At 48.0% G+C, this 12,058-nt stretch overlaps 1 protein-coding gene across 4 annotated transcripts in view; it reads left to right on the top strand.

The window, feature by feature from the left end:
- The window catches only part of SMOC2 (SPARC related modular calcium binding 2), a 155,018-nt gene that overhangs the window by 70,182 nt on the left and 72,778 nt on the right, over window positions 1–12,058 (top strand). For 2 of the 4 annotated variants that reach the window (XM_060167920.1, XM_060167918.1), the window contains 3 exons: window positions 1,368–1,415; window positions 4,306–4,356; window positions 5,589–5,663. In XM_060167920.1, coding sequence (XP_060023903.1) covers window positions 1,368–1,415; window positions 4,306–4,356; window positions 5,589–5,663 — 174 coding nt within the window. Of the gene's footprint in view, window positions 1–1,367; window positions 1,416–4,272; window positions 4,357–5,588; window positions 5,664–12,058 lie in introns of all 4 variants that reach the window. The other 2 variants (XM_060167919.1, XM_060167916.1) reach the window with 1 other exon arrangement.

The raw sequence follows: 12,058 nt of genomic DNA, 5'->3' as shown, positions 1-12,058 counted from the left end.
TTATATCCCTGGGAATTCTCACCAGAAGTAAAACCCTGTGTTTTGACGCTGGAAAGCATGTAACACTTCACTGCATGGTACCGGCCACAGCTGGGAAATAACCAATAGCTGCTTTGGGGAGCACCTCAAATATTGTGCAAATAGATGCACCAGGAAAATCTGGTCCTTTTTATCTATTGACCGAACTGCATGTCCAGATGCCTATGATTCAGGTATTTCAGACAACAGCTGGCGGGGAGGACAGGCTGTGTCTTCTGCAGAACCGCGCTCGGGCCACCTAGGGTTTACTGTTGTATCTTGCTCCTTCCTGTAACCCCTGGGCTGCGTGTAGGGGAACCCACGCCCTCAGCATCATTACTGTCAACACTTGGAGAGTATGCACAGCATCCCTGACTTACACTGTCTGCCCCGTCCTTCAGGATTGAGTCTACAACGATCTGCTCGTACAGTTCGTGCTCTAGAACCGTGATATTTCCAAGACAAGATAAACATTCTCACACTGTCCTAAAGTTTATATCTTTAGTATAAATACAAGTCTGTATTTCAATGTGATATTCGAAATTGAAAAAACAAGCAATGAATTTCAAGTTTTATTTCATGAGATGTTTTAGCTGCGGAGTCTTGCTAGCATATGACTAGGGGAATTCTAAATGAATCCTGGATGGAATATTCTGAACTGGACGGGCAGATAAACTCCAAATTAATGCTGAACAGAATTTGCTTATTCCTTTGAGTAGGTGTGATAACGGTGAGGAAAATGTTGCTGCCATGACGGTTTCAGTCTATGGGGAAGGCAGAGCAGTGCCTCCTGTTTGTAATATAAACCTTTCAGTGTAATATAATTGTTAAAATTTTATTATAGATGAGTTAACCTTAGCGTATTTGCTGTACTCCCCTTACAAAAAGATGGTTCCTCAGTTTTCCATAAGTCAGAATTCAGCTGAAACCAGGATTTTTATTTATCTTTAGTTGAATAACTTTTTATTACTTTTTAAAAAGTTTAAAAAATTTTAAAAGTTAAAAAAAAATCTAATTCACTCAAGTATCCCCACATAGTGATGTACGTTTAAAAGGTTAGTATCATATTTTTCATGCGAAGAAACCGCTCTGTTTTGTACCCTAGAGGCTCTCATGTACGTCACAGGCCAGGCGGCCAGAGAAATGGGAGTTAATCTTACATTTCCTAGTTGTGGGCTTGTGATTTCAGATGACACGGTCACCCCAGGGCACTAGGTAGCTTGTGTAATTTAACTAGAAAGTGACAAAACCCTGTGAATTAATCAAAATGGAATAAAATGTTTGTGTAACAATTAGTGATGACCATTTGGGAGCCAAGAATAATTTTATCCCTTATTTTCCTCTTTTAGGTTCCGTAAATGAAAAGTTACCCCAACGGGAAGGCACAGGAAAAACAGGTAACTATCTTAAAATGAACTTCCTTGATATATTACTACAGCGAATCCAATCTATGCCTTAAAATAACTGCTCAAGTTAAAATGTCAAAGTATATCAGTGATGGGGATGAGAGCTGCAGCTCTTTGTGAATTATTTATTCATCCAGCAAACGTTTATTCGACCCTTAGGGTTGTTGGGACCAGGCAGGTGCCGGGCACGTGACCTGCTGGGTAACCCACTCGTGTCCGCGTCAGGGCTTCGTAGGTGTGGCTTGTGTTGGGACCGCCTGTGGACGGTGTGAGGCTCATCCCGGGTCCACATCTGTGCAGGGGACTCCGGGGCTGGCACGAGCCTCTAGCATAGCAGTTGTCGGAGGTCACTAATGGAGCTCTCCTCATGAGAAAGAGGCGGCTGTTGCCATCTATGACAGTCACTCCTTCTGGGACCAGTACCCACAGGAACCTGACGGAGCAGGGAGCATTTCCTTTGGAAATCATCCCACAGCTCCTGGAGCATCTCCGCTGGCCGCCCCAAGCCCACCGTGACCCCTTTGCCCTTTCCTCAGCTGTCACCCGTTGGTCCCAATGACACATTTTCTGTCTTTATATCAACCCGTGAAGTCAGAATTTATTTTTAAGATGAAATAAAAATAATGTACCAACATCTTAAGTACTTTTTCTCCCTGAGGTAGGTTATAGTATATGAACCAGTAATAGAGAAAAGTGATACGGAGTCAAAAGACCCCAGTTTTATTCAGCCCAGGTCTTTCAAGTGTGCATTGAAGTCACGGTGGCCACTGTCCTTGCCCTGGAAAGACTGTAGAGTCTTTGTATCATTAAGATAAATCCATGAGCTCCACACAGATTGGCACACGAGTAAATGTCAGCTGTGTAGACAGCACGCGGGGCGGGCGCAGACGAGGGCGGAATTGGAGCGGTTTCACAGAGGAGGAGGTGAGTGGAGCACGGTGGGTGTGAAAGCTGGGACAGGTGTGACCTGGGCAGAGACCCTCCCAGGTGGGGAGAAGAGCCCAGTTTGTAGGCGAGAGAGGGACCGGCAGGTGGGGCCAGGACCCTGGCTCGGACGAGGGTTTCCGTTTGGGAAGGGGGAGATGAAGAGGGGGTGAGCATTCTGGTACGTTTTAGAGGAGGGGAAGTATACATGTTCGTGGTGAGAAACAGGAGTCAAAGGCTGAAAGGGAGACGGAGGGAAACACTCTTTCAGGCGCCCGCACCCAATCCTGTTCATGGTGATACAGGTCGAATCCACGGGAAAAAGTTTTAAAACATCCCCAGGGAATTGGCACGTGGGCTCAGAAGTGGATTTAAGGGAAGAACACATTCCTTCTACTGGAGCCCCTTGATCTCCAGACGTGCCTGTCAGAGGAAATACCTGAGAATAAGTAACGAAGCTGGGTGACCGGGAAAAAGAGACATTTAACAAACTCCCCGGAGGGAAAGTGAAAGGCACCAGCTGCCCGTGGTTTGGCTTCCTTTTCCGAGGCTGAGCCCAGTAGGTGCCAGTGGGCTAGTTGCCCCGGGACAGACTCTCCGGGGGCCAGAGCCCGGCGGTGGGTTAGGAGGACCACGCTGCCCAGGGACCTGTGGCCAAGGCAGGAACGCAGGGGCCCCTGGTGCTGGCGTTAGGGGCGGGGGAGGGACAGGAGTGGGGGCCGGCACCTTCACTGTCCCTCAGGGACGCCCCCGCCCGCCGTCGCCTCTCGCCCTGGTTAGCTCGGCCGAGAACTCAGACTGGCCTGGACGCAGGGGTCAGACGGGCGCTGCTGGCGTCAGCGCGGTGGCCTGCTCAGGCCTCAGCAGAAACGTGCAACGCCAACCGTGCACTTTCTGCTTGTCATTCCCAAGGGTGTTTAAATATGCTAAGACTTTTCTCAGTGTGTTCTGTTAAGACTTTCAGATATGTTTTAAATATGTTCCCCGTTTCATTCTTGGAAGAAGATGATAGAATATTCGATAGCGAAATACTTCCGGTTTATTGCTACTATCACTATTAGACTTGCCTATTTCAGATAAATGATGCTACGTTTTGTCAGTATTTTGACAGATAACAAGCTTCTTTTCTGGAGATGGTTAAATGTTCAAGAATTTAAAAAAATATTCTTTTTCGTTTTCCCCTGAAAAGAACGTCATTTTTATTCTTCAGAGAGCTGGGATAGTAATGGGTCACAGTTAACTACATAAGCCATGTGGCTGCCCCTTCCCTCTACCACTGCTTGCTGTATTTTGATCCCGAAATTGTTAAAAAAAAAAAAAAATCACATGAATAAAAACACTAGGCTGGTTCTCGAGAGCCCCCCGCAGTGTGCCTTGTAACAGCGTCCCTGGCTGGGGCCCCCTTGCCTGGGGGGCTTCTAGAGGCTTGCTTACCAGGGAGCCAACGAGTGTTTTTCAACTAATTCAATAAAGACTGTGTCCTTGGAATAATGTTTTCTGTGAAATGGCGTAGAGCTTTCTACTCCACACTCGTCCCTCTGTCCTCTGACGCTCTCACTGGGTTCCCCACCAGCCTCTCACGTGTCGACACAGGAGGCCTGAGGGGTCGAGAGACCCACGGGGCACAGTCCAGGGCCTGGGTCTCCATCCCTGCCTTCCACTCTGGAAAGCAGGGGCACAGCAGGGAGGCCAGCCCCCCAGCCCCCCGGCCCCCCCCCGTTCCTGTGGACCCTCCCTCATCCGTCCGCTTGGCTCCGGTGCTGTACGTCACACCTACCCCGTCCCCGTGGGGTCTGTCTGGAGCTTTGAGCCTCTGTAGGGTTTGCTGAGTGCTGGGGTGTGGTTTGGTGGATCGTGGGGGTGTATGCAAGCCTTAGGGTCCATCCTGTATGCACACTTACTTCACTTACTCTCATAATTGTAGTCTCCTTGCAAATCTTTTCCGTTCTGAATTCAGATGATGCCTCAGCTCCAGCGTTGGAGACTCAGCCTCAAGGAGATGAGGAAGGTGAGTGTCGGTGGGGAGTTGTGTTGGGGGTGGGGCGCGGGCCTGGGGGTGCAGCCACGTCCTCTGGCGAGGACTGCGCTCAGGACGGGCTGGGTTGGCCTTTTCCACCTTTATGAGGCCCCGCCGTCCCTCCTGAGGGCCTCTGAGAGTTGCCGTGGTGCTTTCACACAGCACACGCAGAGGCCTCTCTTTAAGTACAAGTCTCTGAGTTGAGATTTTATCTGGATAACATGAAATATATATTTCCAGAGGGTGCGCTAGCATATGCCATTTCCCCCGCTCACTCTTCATGTCAGGTGATCACCACCCTTACAAAGACCAGTTTTGTGAGGTCACATGTATGGAGATGTTTCAGAGGCTCACTGAATGTTGTGGTTGCGAGAAGGATGGATTGCCTCCTCTTAGCCTTTAATACATTGTTGTAGGTATTTGCCACTGTATGACCAATTCTCGGGTCGAAAGGGGGGTCAGGTTTCAAGACCAAGTGTAAGGAGTGCACATAATAAATAAATCAAAGATCAGAGGGTAGGATGACATCGTGCTTTGAAAATAATAACAAGGATAATCATGATAACTAACTAACTTCTGCTTGGTACTAAATGCCATGGACTCTGTTACTTGAGCCCACTGAGCCCTCAGGACGTCGTATCACAGATGAGAGCATGTCCGACGTCACAAAGCCGATAGGGGACAAAGGCACGTGTGACCAGCCGGTCGGCCTCAGTGTGGCTCTCGGGCACGTGGTGTACTGATCGCACCGTAAATATTCAGTTACATTTGTTAATATTACTGCCAAAGATCTGTTCCCAGAATGCTGTAGGCAAAAGTTACGGTTTACATATTGCACTTTGTATTCAATCTTTCAACTGAGTGACGACCCTGTGTGTTACATGAATATCCATCTTTACCACACAAGGGTATGTTTCTATACTTTGGGACTTTTTGCCAAAACCTGTTCTTTCCAGTGGGGCCTGTCTGGACTCGTATCACTTTTATTTATACTTTTGGACGAAGAAAAAGGCATATGCTAAAGTTTTTAAAAATGTATGTTGTCATTCCCTTTTGTTTCCTGCACATAATCATTTTATTATTTTTAAAAAATCTCTACAATGTGTGTTTACTGATTGTATTGATTTTGGGGGCTTTTCGACTGCCTGCTGAAATCTTTAATTGAGAGACTTTGTGTTTTCATGATGAATTAAAATAATCATCATTTTATCTTGGTTCATTAGATATTGCATCACGATACCCCACGCTTTGGACTGAACAAGTTAAAAGTCGACAGAACAAAACCAATAAGAATTCAGGTAAAAAGGAGCCCAGTGTGACTTAGTTAATGGACCTGGAAAGTGGTCTTGTTTTCTGGAAGTTACGTGCAGAGCACATCTTTTTCCCTGGCTACCAATGAGTCACGCAACTAATGCCATGGCTTGCCCACCAAAATACAGTTCAAAGCTGAGTGTTTTATTAAATATGGTAAGTTATAGAACATATTATAGAATAGTTAACATTTTTTGCTTAGAAACTATCATTATGGATACGTTTTCCTATTGCATAGAGACATTAACCTGTACGTTTCTCTTATGAACTTTAGAAACCAAGTTAGTTTTGTTCAGTCTTGTCACCGTATTTCCAAAACTTGCCTAATTTGGTTTGCTTCTGTACCATATAGACTAGTACATTGGAAACTGGTTCAAACATTGAATGTTTCAGATTTATTGGGGGACCTTGAAATTCAGGGGATTTCACTGATGCCCAGGGGAACATCAGTGTGGCAGTACTCAAAGTTAATTTGAGAAACAAATATAAAATTATTGTAAAAATGTCATTGGAAATGTACATTGTTTTAAAAAGCAGTTCTAATTGTCAGTAGGAAGCTATTCAGGGTTTGACAGAGTTAGTTCCGTATAAGCTCACAGAACAAGTACGTCTGTATTTCACCCATTACTTTCTGTTACCAGATTTTCAGGCCTTACATGACCTGTCAATTATAATTAACTAATAAAAACAGTGCAGACTTGCAGTACTTAGTGGGACTGAAAATAATGCTTCAGGAAATTCCCGTTTACGTAAGTTACCCTACACTGTAATTTGATTTAAATCAGCCTAAATGTGTAGAACACAAAAAGGTGACACTGAGTTGACTTGTAGACATGGGGCATGAAATTATGAGGTTATATCTCTATTTAATGCCAGTTGTTCAGATACATGCTCTTTCTGAGGGTCCAAAGAAAGTCAGCCCTAGTGAGTATTTTAAGATGTTAAATATAGTATTTACTTTATTAAGCTTAGTGATAAAATGGCAAACAATCATAGATTTTACGGAATGACCACCATTGTCACTGAGATTTCAATGTCAGAAGAGTTTCCTTTGTACTTAATTTTTATTTTTAAAAGATACTTTTAGTAATAATCTTTTTTTGTAGAAGTAGACACATTTATTTAACAAAACATAAATAAGTTGTGACTTTTTGTTATTCTGTGTTTTTAAAAATTTCCCTTGTTTGTTGGTACTCTTTCACGTTCCTTTATAGAAGAAGCCAAACTGAGAACGCATTGCTTTTTTTCTCTGGTGTTTCTTTATATCAGTTAAAAGTACTATCTCCCGCACCCCCCCAAGTTTGCACTAAAATAACATAATATTACTTACGTGACCAAACTTGGGGAGTATGATTGCCATGCGTAGTGAGGGAGGCCGTGTGGGTATATGGGCAAATGTACTTTGGAGCATAAAGTGATAGTCGTTTTCAGAAGGGACCTCCTTGTAAAGGAAACAAAATAATCCAAGTCTATGAAAATTTACACGTGATAGGCACTCAGTACATGTTTAATTTATTCCACGTGTTCCACGGCCACTTTGATGGTATCATTGCATTCTTATCTAAAGCAAACTAAATGAAACAAAAAATAAATACATAAATAACTAAAAGTTTGATCTAATGTACATCCATGACAGTGTCACTGCTAGACTTTTAGTAATTGAAGTTCAACATAAATATAAACGGAATATTCTTCTGTTGGTTCATTATGCAGGAAAAGCATCATTTTCATTATATGATTCGATATACATTGAGTGAGTGACCAGAACCTAAAACTGCATTTTACTTAAGAATGCGTGACTCGGTTTTCTTCTATTAATATATAATTGACAGTGTCTATTTCTTCATGTTCTTGAGTCATCTTATTATATTCAACTTTATCATTCCATTCATGGAAGTTATAGAAATTGATTACGAGATTTTACCAGATAAGAGATTTTGTGACAGTTTAATTATATCAAATTAATTTATATCTCTGTTTATTAAACTGATTCTCTTGCCCTGCGGTACATTAAGTACCTTCTAGATCTCTCCCTGATTTCCTTTAAGCCAATCTAGAATACTAAAGAATGCACTTTCTTTGTTAGTTGGAGCAACAGTGATAACAGTAAGAGCGGCTAACGTTTCTCGTGCTTACGATGTGCTGGTACCTCACATGCCTCGTTGGCCCTCTGTCCTGCTCCGCCGACACAGCAAGCCAGTGGGGCTGCTGCCCTTCCCATCCCCGAATCTCAGAGGAGGAGAAGGCAGTTACAGCCAAGCCCAGACGGCATGGGCAGGGTCTCTGAGGATGGGAACTGCAATGCCACCTGACCATCCGGCCCCGGCCGTGATCCTCACCACTGTCCTTCAGAGAGGGGACACCTCCTCTGCCCCACTGAGACATGGGGGTGCCTGGCATCGCTGTCCGTGCTCACCTGGTGACGCAGCCGGGCCCCTGTTAAAATGCACCTGTGCTGCCTACAGCCATTGTCAGCCGTTAAACCTTCAGTTCGAATCCTTCATCACACTGAGGGGACGGGGCAGAGAAAGCTGGAGGAGTGGGGACACAAGGGCGTTTCCCACGGTGGCTGCGGACGAGCGATGCGGATGGACCCTCTTGTGTCTTCCAGCCTGACCCTGCCGCTCGTCCCCTTTCTCATTTCCCCGAAGACCCTTCTTCCTGGCCCTCGTCCTCAGACCTCAGACTGTTTCCCGAGCAAACCGCGCACTGTTTTACCTACATTCTTATTTCCTATCCCTGCTCCTGGGAAGGCACACTTTGCTTTTCAAATATTCTCAACTCTCGGTCACTGCTGGGTCTGCTGGGGGCCCAGCTCCTGGCGCGCAGACGGCCTCGTCTCGGCCCTCTGCGCGCACCCACCTGCACGCGCCCCCCGACGCCCTCCCTCTGCGCGCACGCTCAGCGTCACTCCTCCCGTCTGCTCCGGGCTCGTTTTGCACGCTTAGCTCCGCCCTCGTGACGGGGCCCAGCACACAGAACCCGAGCGTGCAGTCCACGCCCGCCGGTCCCCAGGGCAGGGTGGGGGGCTCCTCCCTCAGCCCTTCAGGGAGTGGAGGGGCCGCGTTCCAGGGAGCTATCCCTTCTAGACTCGGGACGGAGGCTCCCGTGCAGTCCGTTTCCCCGGCTCGCTAGCTCTTCATGAGCTGGGTCAGTAACCCATCCAGCAGGTCCCGACTGCGCGTCCACCGGCCGAGCCACGGCCCCCAGCCTCTCGGTCAAGCACAGATGTTCCCGTGAAGGCGTTTTGTAGAAGAGAGCGACGTTTAGATGGGTGACTTTGAGTAAAGGGGGTTCCCCTCCACCCTTCGGCTTGCTCACCCAGCAGGAGGGGCCCCCATGGTGGCCCGTGGGGCGTGGCATGGGCAGGCGGACTCTGTTTATCTTTTCCATCAGGAGAGCACAGAGGGCTCTCTGTTGTCTCATTGTTTATTTCACATAAACAATTTATCCGCTGAGTGGGCCCCTGTTCTCCAGTGCAGACACTGCAGTGCATCAGGCTTGCAGGGCTCTGCGGGGACCCAGGGCTTCGCTGGGGTCCACGGGCGGGCAGCGTGCAAGATGGGTCCTGCATCGGCGTTTCTGCCCTGCTCTGGGGAAAGAGATGCGTTCTGGCTTTGCCCCACACCTCCAACGGTTGCCCCCGGAAACGTGAGCTCTAAGGTCCCGGAGTGGGTTGTCCTTTGACATGTGCTGTGTGACAGTCCCCCTTGGAAACACCCTTGTTGGCCTCAGCCGTGATGCATGGGAACCCCCTCATCTATTTGCTTTAGGAATCTGCAGTTTGGGAAGGCTGAGGGTCTTCCCCACCCTACTCCGGCCACTGTCACCATCTGGGGTCACGGTGCCTCCGCAAGGCCCAGCCTGGCCAGCTAGGAGGTGGGCACTGGCGGGGGGCACTAGCGCCCGCTCCCAGCAGCTTCAGAGCGGGTGATGCTTCCTGAAGACCAAGAGCGCGAACTGGGGCATCATCGGGCGTTTGGTTTCATTACTTATTCAAATCCCAAGCTGGCAGGGGAGCACGTCTGCTTTCTCTCTCTGCCTGTGGTCGAGCCAAGGCGATGGGCCCTCGGAGGCCTCCAGAGGTGGGCCCTGAGTTCCAAGGCGCTGCGGATGGCTGCAGACCCAGGGCACACGCAAGCCGCTCAGCCGGCTCTGATAAACCAGCCCCTGGCTTTAGTGGTCTTCCGGTTTGCGGTCTTTTTAAGGTTTGCATGTGAACTGGAGAAAACCTAGAGGCCCCGGTTTTGCCATCTCTGAAACCCTCCTCCCACTGGGAAGAAAAATATGTTTTCCTCCCTAAGCCATTAAAAATAGCTCTGTTTTATATCCAAGAGATGTTCTGTATCTCAGGATGTTCCACAATTTTATGGGACCCCCTCCATGGAAACATTTTTCTGTTTTATTCGGGATTGATAGTTTTGTTTTATTGCACATATTAAACTTATTGCCAAAAGATGATTGTCTTTTGATTCTGCTCTAAATCATGGTAAATTGCACTCCCTGGGGCAAAAGAACACCAGTTCTATTTTCTTTCTTCCTTTTAAAGCCTTCAAGTATTAGTTCCTCATTTCCCTTTCTATTCCATTCTTCAAACATGACATTACAAAACATCAAGGTGCCAACTACATTCTTATAAAGTATTGGTCCTTTGAAGAGATTAAAATAAATCAAATAGCTCCTTTTAAACGGGTACTGTAAACGTGTGTTGTTTACCGATATTAATTAAGCTACCTAAAAATGTACAAGACAATTTATCCAAGTTTCCTAACTATAAAAGGGAGTTTTAATTCCAATCATATTTAATTCTTAGATTTCAGTATTCAAACTCTGGTTAGATAATCAGGATGCAGCATTTCAGCATAAGTACAGAAAAAAGTAATGCAAGTAAGCAAATTGTATCTGAGCTGCTTGAAAACACACACCAGCCTCTGTACACACAGACACCTGTACCCTCACTGTGTGAAAACAAAAAGGGCGTTCGACTTATTTATTCTCTGTATGAATGAGATTAAGCCCATCGTTGAGTTACTGAGGTTAAACGGTGCCCTTTGTGGAGCCACAGCCTACGAGTCGTGGAAAGCTTACTTTGCATCAGGCAGAGTCCTCTGTGATTTAATGCGTAACATAGCCCACTTCTCCCCGTCCTGTGGGTAAGAACACCTTTCAGAGTCTCCAGGTGGCTGGCAGGGGTCTAGCCCAGATCTGTGACTGCACGTCAGACTCGCATCCCTTTCAAAGCCAACCACCTTGCTGTGATGTGACTTTGGTCCAAGTTTCCCAAGGTGCCTCTGTTGTTGACGGTGGGTTAGGAGCCCGCCTCGCCCCGGAAGCACCTGGATGGGTTCTGGCAGTTCTCGCCTGGCCAGGCTGTCCTCTGGGGAGGGCGGTGGCTCCGGAAGGGACGTGATGGAGGTGACCCTGGGCAGAACTGCTCTCAGGCAGGCAGAAGGGGCGCCGCACACGAAGCCCCTCTTCACGTGGGATGGAGCACAGGGGACCGCTCACGGCGCGGGACAGAGTGAGCTGAGCTGCTGTGGGCCCAGCCGTCCCTTTCCCCGAGCCCCTGGGTCTAGCGCAGGCTGCCTTCTGACTGGAGTGATGGCTGCTACAGCTCGGAGCCCCTGGGGCCTCGGGAAGGGCAGGGGCTGAGCTGGGCTCCCACACGGCACGGCGGCCCCGATCAGCCTCTCTGAGCACCAGTTCAGCACCTCATCTCCACGGCAACGGTGAGCTGACCTCACGGGAATCGGGGCGTGTCCCAGGGAGCCCTGGCGTCCAGCGGGGCCATCAGAGTCCAGTGTGTAAATAGGACTGGGGTTAATATCCACTTGTTCACATGCGAGCTCAGGCCTGGACTTTGCAGATAACAAGAGGACGTTTCTTGAGAATCTCTGTCACTCGCGCGCGTGTGTGTTCACTACAGAGGTTACTGGATACCTGCTTTGGAGAGTTCAGGTTCTGGAAAGTGTATGATGGGACTGGCAGTGCTGAGGAAAGGTTTCTCTGTGGCGGTGAGGCTCGTAGGCTTGTGTCCTGTACTGGGCTGCTTTGCTGCGTGAACCAGACGCGACGTCTCTTCTTTGCTCTTCACACGTGTGAGCAGAACGTTAATAGACCAGGTATCGCCGTGGTCCTCTTTCTGTGGTCTTCCCATCAGCTGGATTAGAGACTAAATCGGGACTGATGCGGCTCAGAAACAGTGGAGGGTCTTTTTGGAAACGACTCACACAGTGAAACCCAGACTAGAATTCCCGCCTCGTCCGCAAGGGCAGTGGAAGGCTATTCCGCCGATGGCCGCCTCTTCTCAGTGGGCCCTGTCTTGTCATCCTCGCCGTTTAGACTGCTGACTGATGCCCGGCTCTTGCCCAAGCATGGTGCA

Source organism: Lagenorhynchus albirostris, chromosome 12 (assembly GCF_949774975.1).
Source record: "Lagenorhynchus albirostris chromosome 12, mLagAlb1.1, whole genome shotgun sequence".
NCBI classification, from domain to species: domain Eukaryota; kingdom Metazoa; phylum Chordata; class Mammalia; order Artiodactyla; family Delphinidae; genus Lagenorhynchus; species Lagenorhynchus albirostris.
The sequence above is the reverse complement of the archived record's forward strand: the minus strand, read 5'-3'. Positions and strand labels throughout refer to the sequence as shown.